The sequence below is a fragment of the Leuciscus leuciscus genome (assembly GCF_965113295.1).
Source record: "Leuciscus leuciscus genome assembly, chromosome: 5".
In the NCBI taxonomy this organism is placed as follows: domain Eukaryota; kingdom Metazoa; phylum Chordata; class Actinopteri; order Cypriniformes; family Leuciscidae; genus Leuciscus; species Leuciscus leuciscus.
The window spans coordinates 16217583-16233044 of NC_138729.1; the positions used below are offsets into that span (position 1 = coordinate 16217583).

The following is a 15462-nucleotide window of genomic DNA, read 5'->3' on the forward strand; positions in this document are numbered from 1 at the left end:
TATATCGTTATCGCAAGAGGCTGCAATGTATATCACAATATAGATTTTAGGCCATATCGCCCATCCCTAATTGATAGCCTATAGTAGTTGATAATAACATAGGCCTACCTAATGTTGCCTACGGACGGTAACGGTACAGTAGTAACCTTTTACAGTCTATGAGTAGAACAGCTTTCTCAAGCAGTTTATGATGCATTTTGGAAACAGGAGATGAGCCCCTGGTCTAATGCGCCACCTGGCTTGAGAAACCCGTTCTCAAAGACTTACTTTTATAGTCATTATTTGGGTAGCACACATATTCTGAATGCCTTCGGCAGAATTCAAATGAGCCATTTTAATCTAGATTAATCTAGATTAATTTCCAAATTAATCTAGATTAAAAAAATGTATCTATGCCCACCTCTAATATATACATATACATATATATATATATATATATATATATATATATATAATATATACATACATGCATACATACATACATACATACATGCATACAGTGGGTACAGAAAGTATTCAGACCCGCTTAAATTTTTCACTCTTTGTTATATTGCAGCCATTTGCTAAAATCATTTAAGTTAATTTTTTTTCCTCATTATTGTACACACAGCACCCCATATTAACAGAAAAACACAGAATTGTTGACATTTTTGCACATTTATTAAAAAAGAAAAACTGAAATATCACATGGTCCTAAGTATTCAGACCCTTTGCTCAGTATTTAGTAGAAGCACCCTTTTGATCTAATACAGTAGAGATGCGCGGTTGGCGGTACAGCCGCGGACTCCGCGGATAAACTGCGGATCGGGCGGATGACGTGACGAATTATATTTTAATTAAATTCAGACGGGTGGTGTTTTACATTTACATTTATGCATTTGGCAGACGCTTTTATCCAAAGCGACTTACATTGCGTTACCCTATACATTTTATACATAGGTACGTGCAATCCCCTGGGATCGAACCCACAACCTTGCGTTGTTAACGCAATGCTCTTACCACTGAGCTACAGGAAAGTTGTGCTACCACTGAGCTACAGGAAAGGTTGAACCAATCAAATGAACCAATCAAATGAAAAATATATATATATACATTCAGCGGATGGTGGGCGGGTGCGGTTTTGAAAAGTGGTCAAAAACGTGGTGCGGATGGATGGCGGACGGATGATGAGTTTTGTGATGCGGTTGCGGATGAAATAATAGCCCATCCGCGCATCTCTATAATACAGCCATGAGTCTTTTTGGGAAAGATGCAACAAGTTTTTCACACCTGGATTTGGGTATCCTCTGCCATTCCTCCTTGCAGATCCTCTCCAGTTCTGTCAGGTTGGATGGTAAACGTTGTTGGACAGCCATTTTCAGGTCTCTCCAGAGATGCTCAATTGGGTTTAAGTCAGGGCTCTGGCTGGGCCATTCAAGAACAGTCACGGAGTTGTTGTGAAGCCACTCCTTTGTTATTTTAGCTGTGTGCTTAGGGTCATTGTCTTGTTGGAAGGTGAACCTTCGGCCCAGTCTGAGGTCCAGTGCATGCATGCATACATAAATACATATATAAATACATATACATATATATATATATATATATATATATATATATATATATGTATATGTATTTATATATGTATTTATGTATGCATGCATGCACTGGACCTCAGACTGGGCCGAAGGTTCACCTTCCAACAAGACAATGACCCTAAGCACACAGCTAAAATAACGAAGGAGTATATGTGTATATGTGTATTATATATATATATATATATATATATATATATATATATATATATATATATATATATATATATATATATATATATATATATATATACACTTTATTATTTTTTTAAAATTATTATTAATATATATATTAATAAAAATAAATATATATATATATATATATATATATCTTTTTATTAATATATATATTAATAATAATTAAAATAAATAAATAAAGTGTATATATACTATATATATATAAGCCTCTTCTAGTTGACTAACATTTAGTCGACTATTAAGGCCAGCCCTACTTAAAACTGCATTCCATGACACATCAACAGTAGTATTTGTAAAAAAAAATTGTTGTTTGCTTGTCCACTGTGACTCTTGCTGTGTGAGAAATGCTGCAAGCGGAGTGATGCATATATATTTATATTTATCACCGTGTACTAATCTGTTATTGTTGTTTTGCCTTTATTTCAGGATAAGAACATTTTTGTTATATGTTACGGTAAAGAAAGAAAAAAATGGCTTACACAATCCATCTTGGAGAAGAGGATTCAGGATTCACTGTCAAAAGACAACGAAGAACAGTTACTAAATATCGATGGAAAAGAGAAGAAAGGAAAAACTAAATCTACCAAGAAAAACAAGACCACTGCTTCTGTTAAAAAACAATCAAAAAAGAAACGCAAAGCTGTAGCCAGGACTTTATCAGAATCTTCGTGTGTCTCTCTCTCTGAGGAGCAGGAAAAACAACATGAGACACATGAGGTTTTAGCTTCATGTTCAGATGCTGAAGACTCTTCCAATTGCAGACAACCTCTTAATAAGCAGATCATTCAGTGTGCTGAGAACCCACATGGAAACAATTTAGTGGTAATTGAAGAGACACAGAGACACACTGTAGAGGCAGTCAATCAAACGGAGCAAGAGGATGACATATCAGGAACTGACAATCACCTTTCCAACAAAAGCAATTTCTTCTTTTCACCCCAAGGGGGACACATTTCTGTACAGAATGAAATTCAACAGTCAGACAGTGACATTGGCTCAGTGGACTTATTCATGCCATTGAAGAAACATAATAACAATCAAATTCATAAAACCATATCTATTAAAGCGAACATGGAGGAGAGTGATCAAGACAGTGATGTAACTCAAATAGAGGCTGAAGGACAGTTTGAGTCCATATTTGGACCAGGAACACCAAGATGGTGTGATGGTGAACGTCATGCACATGAGGACGATGAAAGTGACATAACTCAATTAGAGACGAAAGGAGAATCTGTGTCTGTGATTGGAACAAGAACACCAACCAAGCCGTTAACAATTCATGACGTCAACAGTACCAAACACACTGATTCCCAAAAGACAGGACAGAGTCCTGTTGTCCTACATACTGAACTGCTGTCAAGAAGAGAGGATAAAACAAGGCATAAAAATAAAAGGAGAAAATCAATGTCATGTTCTCATAAGGAAACTGAAGTCACAAAAATAGATACTGTGACTGTGCAAGCATCATCTAAACATTTACCACTAGCTTCTCCATTAAGAGAAGTTTACTCAAGTTCCTATGAACATGTTATCGTGGGTAAACAAAGAATAGGGGTGGAGATGGAAACAGATACTCCAGATAGTCCTTTGTTTAAAAATGTTGGAATGAGCTTTCTTAAACGAAAAAGAAAGGGTAAGAAGAGAATAGGTGCTACTATTTTGATAGAATGTGATACAAATGTAGATGTGAGTCAGAAAGTGAGTTCTGTTGATTATGTCACTGAGCTTAAAAAAACATGCAGAGAAAACAGGGAATTATGTGATGTAGAGGATAGAGTAACAACCGAAGAGCAAACGGCAGCATCAGTTTTACAATCAGAAGAGACATCTGAGCTCTTGGACGAAATTATTTTATCTACAGTGGCAGATAGCAATGTTATCAAAAAGGCTATGAGGAAAAAGAGGAAAATGTACAAATTAAAAGAGCGTGAGCATGTGCAGACTGGTATAGAAAATCAGTTTGTTGAGGCAGTCCAGTTCAGTGAGCCACAAACTACTGAGCTGACGCTCAAAAGAACAAAAAAAAAGAGAAAAGACAAAGAGAGGACAAAGACTGCATATGTAGAGGGGAATAGTGCTACAGACATCCTATCAAAAGAAACTTTAGACTTTGATAGACCAGAGGAGTTGACAATAAATGAAGGGAATCAATCCAGTGCAGCTCCTGAGACAGGTCAACTTAAGCATATGCAGACATCGGAGGAAATTACAGGGTTTCTGTCGCCTAATGTAACTAGATTAAAATCAGGGAAGAAGAAAAAGAAAAAAAGAGATGAGACTAAAGAGTCTCAATATGGATCTGTTGATCTGGATGTGAGTTCTATGTCGAGTTCTATGTCTCAGTTTGATGCTGGAGTGTTTGAGCAACAGGAAGATCAGGTCAATGAACATTTGGAAGGTAATACAGCAAGTATATTAAAGGTTGCCAAATGCAAGAAGAAAAGTCAGAATTTAAGTTGTCCTCAAATTCATGACATTATTGGACTGGAAAAACAAGTATCAGGCATGCAGTCAGAGAACACAGCAGAACCAAATAATTTCAGATGTTCAGATGACACTGACACTGTTATCACAAAGGACATAGGGAAAAGGGCAAAAAAGCAGAAACTAAAAGAGCGAAAGAAATTAGAGCTTGGTTCAGATATCAAGGACATTGTGCAGTTTCAATCTAGTGAGTCGCCATCCAGAAGAACAAAAAAGAGAGCAAACAAGTACAGAGAAAGAACAATAATTAGCTCATCAAATGAACTTTTTGAGTACATTGATGATAGATCTCCAGAAGTGAGAGGAAATAATGTGATTCAATCCAATGAGGCCACTGAGCAGATTGAGCATTTACAGTCATCAGAGGGAAATACAAGATGTCAATCACCCAGTGTAACTAGACTAAGTTTAGGGAAGAAAAAGAAGAAAAAAAGAGATCGGAGTGAGGAACGTCCGTATGAATCTGTTGATTTGAATCTAGATGTGAGTTCTGTGTCTCAGTTTGATGTCACTGGACTTCGAGCTCAAAAGATGATTGAAAGAAGGCAGAGCAATGCAGCTGAACTTTTGGAATGTTATGCAGCACATGTTTTAAATGTTGCCAAACACAAAAAGAAAAGTCAGAATGCAAGTTCTCAATCTCAAGTTGATGACCTCATTGGACTGGAAAATGCTGTGTTAGACTCGCAGTCAGGAAATACTGCAGAACTTAAACGGAACAAGAAGAAAAAGCACAAATTAAAAGAGCAGGTGGATACAGAGACTAATACAGTTACTCATAGTATGGACAATGTTCATTCTGTTGAGACGGATCAGTTCAATGAGTCACAAACTACTGAGCTGACACTCAAAAGAACAAAAAAGAAGAGAAAAGACAAAGAGAAAAAGACTGCATACTTACAGGAGAATAGTGCTACAGATACCCTGTCAATTGAAATTTTTGAAGCTACTGAGACTGATCACCCTGAGCATTTACAGACATCAGAGCAAATTGAACGATGTCTGTCACCTAATGTAACACAATTCAAATCTGTGAAAAAGAAGAAGAAAAAGAAGAATGGCACAGAAGAGTGTCAGTATGAATCTGTTGATTTTGCTCTGGATGCGAGTTTGGGGTCTCAGGTTGATAATGTAACTGATAGATCAACTACTGAACAGTCTATTGAAGAAAGGCCAAGTGATGTTGAACATTTGGAAAGTAATACAGAAGCTATATTAAATGGCACTAAACGCAAAAAGAAGAGGAAACGGTCAACTTTTTCTATTCATTTCAATTCTGACTTTAGCTCTTCCTCTGCACAAATGCAAGAAACCGTAACACCTGAGAGGAAGATGAAGAAAAAAAGATTCTGATTGCATTACAAATGTAGGCGGTGAATTGACTTTGGAATGTTCTTGTCATACAGTGCAGTTTGAAAAGCCTCAGAGTCCGATGTCGAAACCACCTAAGATGATTCCAAAGAAAGTGAAAAGAAAAAAAAGAGGAAATGAATGAAAGCATAAGTCACATACTGGAACGATTGATTCAAACACAGAAATGCAGACCGACAGGCCACTATTATTACCTCATTGTGAGATTCTGGGGTTTCTGCAGATAATACAAAGGATAAAAAAGAAGAGGAAGGTGTACACTGAAAATAAGGAAATCTCCATGTTTCCTAACACTGACTCACCTACAGCGATAAATCGAGATGACGCACCCAAAAGACTAGGTGTCATGACAGAGCAGGTTCTGTTCAAACTGAGTTTAATGGGAATATCTTTGTTCAGTCATAAAGAAAACATGATACATATGAAGAGAATAACCTAAAGGAGGGATCAAGAGAACCATCTATATTGGCTGATGTGTTGTTGCACAAACAACATATGAAAAGACGAAAGCACAGTTTCATTCATAATGATGGTGCATTAGCTACAAGAAAGAACACGATAGAATGATAGAAAATAATTTCACAGAGGTTGATATGTTGTTGTTTTAGACCTCCGACCTTTAGACCTTAAAAAAAAAAAGGTATTGGTAAAAGATTTTCTTTTCAGGATGAATTGTCATAAAAGATTAATAGGAAAGCAGTAAGAGTTTACAAATAAAAACAAATGGAAATGTATAAACCTGTGATGCTTTTTTTTTTTTTTTTTTTTAAAGAATTGTTTGTGATACTTAGCTTGATTTCATTTAAAGCAAGATGAAATAAAAGTATGAAATGTAAAAAAAAGTATTTTGGCAGTTCATTGTATTACAAAACATCTGCTGAAATAACATGCATACATGTATATTATTTTTCTTTACTTTTTGTTTTGTAGATATGTAGATGATCAATGATCTGTGGATCAATGGATTTATTTTAAATTAGAAAATATAAATTCATTCAATTTATTCATTCATTGTGTAGACATTATACACTTTTAACTAGACTGAGCACAGAATAAGAAAAGTTATCATCTGAATCTGTATTTTTATAGACATCCAGTGTGTTTGGTCAGTATAATTCTGACCTTAGCGTAAGCATAATGTGTCCATAATGGAAATGTATAGAGAAATCAAATATGGGTTTCCCCCATGTGATAAACACATCTTTACTGACCTTATATCCATTAATTTCTTTTTTTCAAGAATGACTACATTGCAAAATATTAAAAAATGTTTGAGATGATGATATTTTTATGTGATGATTGTTTTCCTGTCGTTTAATTTTTCTGAGGGCTGAAATGGATTATAGCAATTTTCAACTATATGACTTATGTGGATAAGAAAATATATTTTTAGAAACGTCTTTTGGTTCTGTCCATGCCATGTTAATCAATAAGCAGCAGAACTGTCTGGTTACCAACATTTCTTCCGAATAACTTCTTTTATGTTCCACAGATGTAAGTCATTAAGTCGTACAGGTTTGGGACCTCATGAGTAAACCATGACAGAATTTTCATTTTGGGTGAGCTATCACTTTAATCATTATATAAACAGCACCTCCAGTCCTCGAATTTAAATGTATTATTCGAGTGAGCCCATTGTTGGAGATTTTTAGGTGATTCTGCATGTCACGTCATTATGCCAGTAATGTGATCTTATGAATGATTTAATGAATCTTGCTAAAACAATTAGTTAAAAAACACATTGGTTTATTCAGGAGCGTGTTGCTTAAGAAGTGCAAATGTTGACGTTCTGTTTATTTTTTACATATTTTGTTAGTTTATTATGTATAAAAATCACTCACAATTGTGCTATTGCTATGAATTCAACACTACTGTGATTACTTGCAGACAACCGCACTCTTGTGTTTTCTTTATATATTTTTTTTATAACTTGACTGAGTCTTGATGAATTTTGAAATGCTTGGCATTGACATTATTCTAAGAACATTTAAGTCCAAACTATTTTATATACACTCCCCTTTTCTGTTATCAAGAACTGTCTTTAGTCAATCAGTCCTCATATTACTGTAATTGTGAATTGATCACAGAGTTCTCGATCTGTTCATCTAGAATTAAAATTAGCTGCATTACACCAGTCTTTATGAATCCTGGATGTGATGTTTCTGACTTAATTATAGGGCTATTTCTAACCTTGCATTTCTGGCAATGGTCCTGGAATGTGCTGTGGCTAATAAGTTACACAATTTCTTGGCACTAAACAGTATACTTAAACCCTTTCAATCAGGTTTCAGAACAGGGCATAGTACTGAAACAGCCTTGGTGAAGGTCATAAATGATCTCCTTAGTTGATACTGCAGTATTTTGGTCTTGTTAGATGTCAGTCCTGCCTTTAACACCATATTCAATTCTGTCTTAGTGGATAGACCCAGCCAGTTGTGCAGCCTTTTCAGGATGGTATTTGATTGATTTAGATTTTACTTGACTAATCGTGCCCAGTTTGTTAGTCTGGGAAATCAAAATCAGTTTGATAGGTAGTTCCTCAGGGTTCAGTGTTGGGCCAAACTCTATTTAGCATATGTATTATGGGTTAGTGAGGCAGTTTAAATACTCTGAGCCCAGGTGGGTCACTAACAACCCTCCTCTGCCTGCAGGAGGAACCACCCCTGCAAGGCAGAGGAGGGGCTGTGACACAGGTCATTTTTATTTGTATTTTAATACCTCTGATTCTCATTTTAGAGAGAGATTACTAATAGCCTATATCTTAAACCCCATTAACATTTTAATTTGATTCGCTTTGCTTTCATTTTTAACTTTAATTTGATTTGCAGATAATGAGTTGTAGCAACCTATAGCTACTGTTCTCTGACAGCATTATAGACTTGTTTTCTTTTAAGTTGACCTACTACTATACCTTGTATGTGCATAGGTCACCAGCTCGTTTTTATTTGTTGTCCGTGTATAATCTCATGTGACATTGTTGTGACCATCATTTACTACCATTTCTAGTTGTTTATACTACTACATTTTACCCAACATCTCAGATTAAACTGACATCGCTAGCTTTTGTTATTAGTACTACTAGCACAAAACGCTAGTAATTCGCTAGCCTGTTAACGCGCCACCCGTGCGCTCAGGTATTTTTATTTATTTATTTTTCTCTCGCGCGCCCGCGCCTTTGAGTTCATAAAAGCTCAGGTGAGTAAGAATCACTCAACAAACACGGTGAGTAATGTCTTGTCCTGTTATTGTCACCTGCACTTCATGTCACATGTTTAGCATAGCCTTCTCTGTCGACAATATAGGATTTATATGTGATAAATGTAAGGAGACAGTTAGGTTGACAGAGAAGATTTCAGAATTAGAAACACGCATCCAAACTTTAATTGAGGATAGTAAGAGTGCTAGAGCTTCAGATGTTTTGGATGTGCATAGCATAGTGAACACTTTACATGAGTCGGTTCCGGCTGAAGTAGAGCCTGTGCAGCCGGGCAAATGGGTGACAGTGAGGGATCGCTCTAGTCGCGGATCTAAAAACCACTCTTCCGTTCCGATTACCATAACAAATCGATTTGCCCCGCTCAGTGAAACACCCACTGAGAATGATTGTGCCCTAGTTATTGGCGATTCTATTACACGGAACGTGAAAATAGAGACACCAACCACCATAGTCACATGTTTGCCGGGAGCCAGAGCGCCTGACATCAAAGCAAATTTAAAAGTGCTGGCTAATGCTAATCGTAAATTCTCTAAGATCATTATTCATGTCGGCACTAATGATGTTCGACTCCGCCAGTCGGAGATCACCAAAATTAATATTAAAGAGGTGTGTGAACTTGCAAGTACGATGTCAAGGACTGTAATTTGCTCTGGCCCCCTTCCTGTTCGCAGGAGTGATGAGATAGTTAGTAGATTGTGTTCGCTTAACGGTTGGTTGTCTCGGTGGTGTCCGCAACATAATATAGAATTCATAGACAATTGGAAAAGCTTTTGGGGCAAACCTGACCTGTTGAAAAGAGATGGTATTCATCCCTCCTGGGATGGTGCTGCTCTTCTCTCTAGTAATATGGCTCATAGTCTTAGAGCTCAAACATGACAATCTGGGGCTCAGGTCAGGAAGCAGACAGACTGGCTAAACCGACCGTCTGCTAGCGGCCTCGCGTCACCCAGGTCAGATAAATCACATCACATAGAGCCTCTTTCACCTAGCTATCATCATATAGAGACTGTGTCTGTTCCCCGAATTTGGAAATCCAAAAAACGTTTTAACCCATCTAAGGTTAAAAATTTAATTGATGTTCAACAAATAAAAAACAGCTATAATACAGATGAGCAAATGCTAAAGCTTGGGTTGCTGAATATTCGATCGCTTACTTCAAAAGCACTCATTGTTAATGATATGATTTCAGATAATAACCTAGATGTGCTGTGTTTGACAGAAACCTGGCTAAAACCAAACGATTACATTACTTTAAATGAATCAACCCCGCAAGATTACTGTTATAAACATGAGCCTCGTCTGAAATGCAAAGGAGGAGGTGTTGCTGTAATTTATAGTAATAGCTTCAAAACCACTAAGAAATCAAGTTTTAAATATAATTCTTTTGAAGCATTGGTGCTTAATGTAAAAATATATAGTGTAAACGATAAATCACGTTTGAGATTTGTGCTGGCTACTGTATACAGGCCACCAGGGCACCATACAGACTTTATCAAAGAATTTGCTGACTTTCTATCAGAATTAATATTGACTGCAGATAAAGTACTAATTGTTGGTGATTTTAATATACACATCGATAATGAAAAAGATGCATTGGGATTGGCATTTAAAGACATTGTAAATTCAATTGGAGTTAGACAACACGTGTCAGGACCTACTCATCGTCGTAATCATACTCTAGATCTAATATTATCACACGGAATAAATGTTGATGCCGTTGAAATTCTGCAGCAGAGCGATGACATCTCAGATCATTATCTAGTCTCGTGTAAATTACATTTAGCCAAGGCTTCAAAGCCGACTCCGTGTTTCAAATATGTGAGACCTATCACTTCTGCTACTAAAGATTGCTTTATTAATAATCTTCCTGATCAGTTTCATCATCTCAGCATCCCGGATAGCTTAGAAGAACTTGATATTGCAACAGAAACTTTTAACTCTCTCTTTTCCAGCACTTTAGACACAGTTGCTCCGTTGCGCTTAAAGAAGATTAAAGAAAATAGTCCAACGCCGTGGTACAACGAGCACACTCGGGCCCTTAAGAGAGCAGCCAGAAAAATGGAGCGCAACTGGAAGAAAACGAAACTAGAGGTATTTCGCATTTCATGGAAAGAGAGCTCGATTACTTACAGAGAGGCTTTAAAAGCTGCTAGATCTGCTTATTTTTCAACCCTATTAGAAGAAAATAAACATAATCCTAGGTATTTATTTGAAACGGTGGCTAAACTAACGAAAAATAAATCTTCAAGCCCAGAAGTTTCCAAGCAACACAGCAGTAATGACTTTATGAACTTCTTCACTTATAAGATTGATAATATCAGGGACAAAATTATAACTATGCAACCGTCTACTACAGTATCGCATCAGGCAGTGCATTGTAGCCTCCCTGAGGAAAAATTTGATTCGTTCGTTGCTATAGGAGAGGAAGAATTTACTAAACTCATTAAATCATCTAAATCGACAACATGTATGTTAGACCCTATACCGACTAAGCTACTGAAAGAGATGCTTCCAGAGGTCATAGATCCTCTTCTTAATATCATTAATTCATCTTTGTCTCTAGGATACGTACCAAAAAACTTTAAGCTGGCTATGATTAAACCGCTTGTTAAAAAAACGCAACTTGATCCTACAGAATTAGTCAATTACAGGCCGATCTCTAATCTACCTTTTCTGTCAAAGATATTAGAAAAGGCAGTATCCTCACAACTGTGTTCCTTTCTTGAAAGAAATGATATCTGCGAGGATTTCCAGTCAGGATTTAGACCTTACCATAGTACCGAGACTGCTCTCGTTAGAGTCACAAATGATTTGCTCTTATCATCCGATCGTGGTTGTATCTCGCTATTAGTGTTACTCGATCTTAGTGCTGCATTTGACACCATTGACCACAACGTTCTTTTAAATAGATTAGAACATTATGTTGGCATTACGGGAAATGCACTAGCATGGTTTAAATCATACTTATCTGACCGTTATCAGTTTGTAGCAGTAAATGATGAGATGTCTCATCGATCACAAGTTCAGTATGGCGTACCACAAGGCTCAGTACTAGGACCGCTGCTGTTCACTCTGTACATGCTACCCTTAGGAGATATCATTAGGAAACATGGAATTAGTTTTCACTGTTATGCTGATGATACTCAGCTGTATATTTCTTCAAAACCTAACGAAACTAATCAATTCACAAAATTAACGGAATGCATAGCAGATATAAAAAATTGGATGACTCGTAATTTCCTACTTCTAAATTCTGAAAAAACAGAGTTTCTAATTATTGGACAAAAAACGTCCTCACGTAATAACCTAGAATACTGTCTAACACTCGATGGCTGCTCTGTTAAGTCTTCGTCGTCGGTTAGGAACCTGGGTGTGCTCTTTGATACCAATCTTTCATTTGAAAGTCACGTGTCTAGTATCTGTAAAACTGCATTTTTCCATCTTAAAAATATATCTAAATTACGCTATATGCTCTCATTGACAAATGCGGAACAATTAGTTCATGCGTTCATGACCTCAAGGCTAGATTATTGTAATGCTCTACTGGGTGGTTGCCCTGCACGTTTAATAAACAAACTACAGCTGGTTCAAAACGCAGCAGCTCGAGTTCTTACCAGAACCAGGAAGTATGACCATATTAGCCCAGTTCTGTCAAAACTGCATTGGCTCCCTATTAAACATCGCATAAATTTTAAAATATTGCTGATTACTTACAAAGCACTAAATGGTTTAGCTCCGCAGTACTTGAGCGAGCTCTTAACGCATTATAGTCCTTCACGTCTATTGCGATCTCAAAATTCCGGCCAGTTGATAATACCTAGAATATCAAAATCGACTGCTGGCGGTAGATCCTTTTCCTATTTAGCACCAAAACTCTGGAACAGTCTTCCTACCATTGTCAGGGAAGCAGACACACTCTGTCAGTTCAAAGCCAGATTAAAGACACATCTCTTTGACCTAGCATTCACATAATACATTATAGACTTCTATAATTTAATGTTAGGCTGCATAGATTAGGTCAGCCGGAACCGGGAACACTTCCCATAAATCCTGATGTACTCGTTACATCATGAGAAGAATGGCATCTACGCTAATTTTAGTGTCTGTGTTTATCCCGAGGTTTTCCTGCAGCCTGCCGGATCCGGGCCGTATCCAGATCTGACGATGGACCTTCGCCTGGACCCGATGACAACGCAGTGCTGAAGTTTCAACTAGTCTGTCCCTATGGAGGATCCCTCTACCACTCTACAGATAAGGCGTTGTCGGGAAAATTCGTTTCGCGTTCCTACCCCTAAGCGACAAAATAAAATAAAATTCTTTATCAAAATTTATAAGGAAAGACAAGTACTTTTACTTTGGCTTTTAGGCTTGGCTTGTAGGGAAAATCCAAACCTGCGTAATTTCAAATGCACATAACTATAGAACCCATTCTAAATGCGCATGTGAACGCCATCAGCGTTTCTCACAGGTTCGCGTTTAAAGTCTGTGTAGAGGGAATGGTGTCGTCTTAGCGGCCCCTAATTTAAAAACAAATGATCGTTGCGACGGAAGCAAATCAATCAAAACTAACTTTAGATGGAAAATAACTTAACTCTGCTATAAAGCCAAAACAATCTCTGTTACCTTAAATTATACGCTTATCTCTGTGAAGCTGCTTTGAAACAATCTACGTTGTTAAAAGCGCTATATAAATGAAGATGACTTGACTTGACTTGACCATGGCGAACATTCAGCCAACTTGCGAATGTGTTGAAACCCAACCTATGCGCGTTTAACGTAGATGACACGTACGCACTTAAGCTTGGGGCTTAGGCTTACCCTTCAAATAACCATTATATAAACAGCAGTCACATCGCGCCGACGGCAGTTGTGTGGAAACTTTGCGCTCTGTCTTTCGTGAACTGCGCACGTCCGTGCAGCCATCGCTATGAGTTCGCGTACTGATATTTCATGTTTACAAGAAGCCAAACGAGTGGCTATTTTTGGAGGCACACATGGAAATGAGATGTCCGGCATTATGCTGGTAAATATGTGGATGCAAAATGCAGCCGAGGTAGAAAGAAACAGACTGGTGACTAAGCCGTTCATAAGCAATCCCAGAGCAGTGGAGAAATGTACCAGGTACATCAACACGGATTTGAACAGAGCCTTTACTCCCGAGAACCTCAGGTAAATATCGTGCGATACGTTATTTTCTGTAGGCTACTGTCTGGCGCGTTTATGAATAGCAGTTTTATCAAACTGAGCAGTATTGTTGTGTTGTAAGAACAATGGTCTTTAAACAGTAGCAAAACTTTTGTTCGTGTGTGTTAGAGGTACATTGTTGCATTTGTGTTGTTTATTGTTAGGCTACCATATTAGTCAGCTCGACGTCTTTGGCCGCTGTGTTGCACCTCAATTTTTTCGTCTCGCGCTGTTTTTAAGTAAAATAATTTTAGGAGCATTGCGTTGAGCTCAGTCTAGCTATTTTTAAAACACATTATGTGTAAACGTCTCATTTACGTTACACAACATCACTGACTCGTGCGATAAAGTATCAATGGAGGGAGCGAGCAGTCAGCTGATCCGAGCCGCTCAACATGACTGTTGAGAAACGTGAGTGAAGCATGATTGGGGTCATGAAGAGCCTGTAATATTGCATCATACACAACACGAAACAAATGCTGATTTCCATGACAGTGGCGCGACTTTTTGAGGACCTTTGTGCTTGAAATATTTTAAATAAGTGTTCGTTGAATTTCAATTTAACTTCATAAATGTGACTTTACAGTGTCAGTATTTAAGGGAATAAAGAAATTAGAATGGTAAGAAATTCTAGATCTAATTGTAGGCTAGTTAAACAATTTGCAAATAATATTTTATTTTAAAAATATGCACATTTGTTTTCATTTGAATGTATGTCTAATCTGACATAGACACAAAACGATTCTTGTTGCATTCAGTTATGAATGACATGGATCATGTAAAATAAATCATATTTTCAATTCAAAATGTCGAAACAATTTAAGTTTGAATCACTGTATATTACTGTGAGCTGATGAACAAATCTATCATAAAATAGTTGTCAAATATTAAATGTTTAGCTACTTACATCTTAGCCTATGCACTTTGGTTGTGTTAGAAATCCACCCTAGACCCTCATTCACTATTCCCTACATTACTTCACTAATATCATTCATCCGAAAACTGATAAATGCTGCCTTTGGAGGACGCGTTCCAAGGTAGGAAGGCATTAAGGCCCATCCGAATCCAATTCACTTCCCATCTCCTGAAAGACCTTCATCTGATCGATTTTTGAAGGCATCATAAATGCCTTTGCTGCCTTTGATATCCCACAATCCTGTGCTTTCCATTCTGTGACAGTCAAGCGGGAGGGAAGTCGACCGGAAGTTGAAGCCGGCCGCGTGCCACCATCTTGTAGCAGAACTTCACCTGCTGTTAGCATCCCATTGACTCCCATTCATTTTGGCGTTACTTTGACAGTGAATAACTTTACATCTGAGGCGTTTGAAGACTCCATTTGTCCATTATTTATTTCTAAAGAAACACGACAATGTATAAAAGGCTCCATTACCTTGTATCTTACGTTATGGCCCCGTAGAAGCAGTTTTTGTAAAAGTA

General features: G+C 37.3%; 2 protein-coding genes and 1 long non-coding RNA gene across 6 annotated transcripts in view; all 3 read left to right on the forward strand.

Annotated features, from left to right (window-relative positions):
* The window catches only part of pho (phoenix), a 67794-nt gene extending 60890 nt beyond the window's left edge, over positions 1-6904 (forward strand). For both annotated transcript variants that reach the window (XM_082171368.1, XM_082171369.1), the window contains exon 5: positions 2196-6904. In XM_082171368.1, the coding sequence (XP_082027494.1) occupies positions 2196-5606 (3411 nt within the window). In that variant the 3' untranslated portion in view covers positions 5607-6904. The remainder of the gene's footprint in view (positions 1-2195) is intronic.
* Positions 6905-8601: 1697 nt separating this feature from the next.
* The window catches only part of aspa (aspartoacylase), a 52970-nt gene continuing 46109 nt past the window's right edge, over positions 8602-15462 (forward strand). For all 3 annotated transcript variants that reach the window (XR_014206391.1, XM_082171492.1, XM_082171493.1), the window contains exon 1: positions 8602-14010. Coding sequence is in view for 2 of the 3 variants with exons in the window: in XM_082171492.1 (XP_082027618.1) it covers positions 13769-14010 (242 nt within the window). In the remaining variant the exon portion in view is untranslated. The remainder of the gene's footprint in view (positions 14011-15462) is intronic.
* Positions 14017-15462, forward strand: part of LOC309500015 — a 2839-nt gene continuing 1393 nt past the window's right edge. Inside the window, exon 1 of the long non-coding RNA XR_014206442.1 lies at positions 14017-14436. This is a non-coding gene — a long non-coding RNA (uncharacterized lncRNA). The remainder of the gene's footprint in view (positions 14437-15462) is intronic.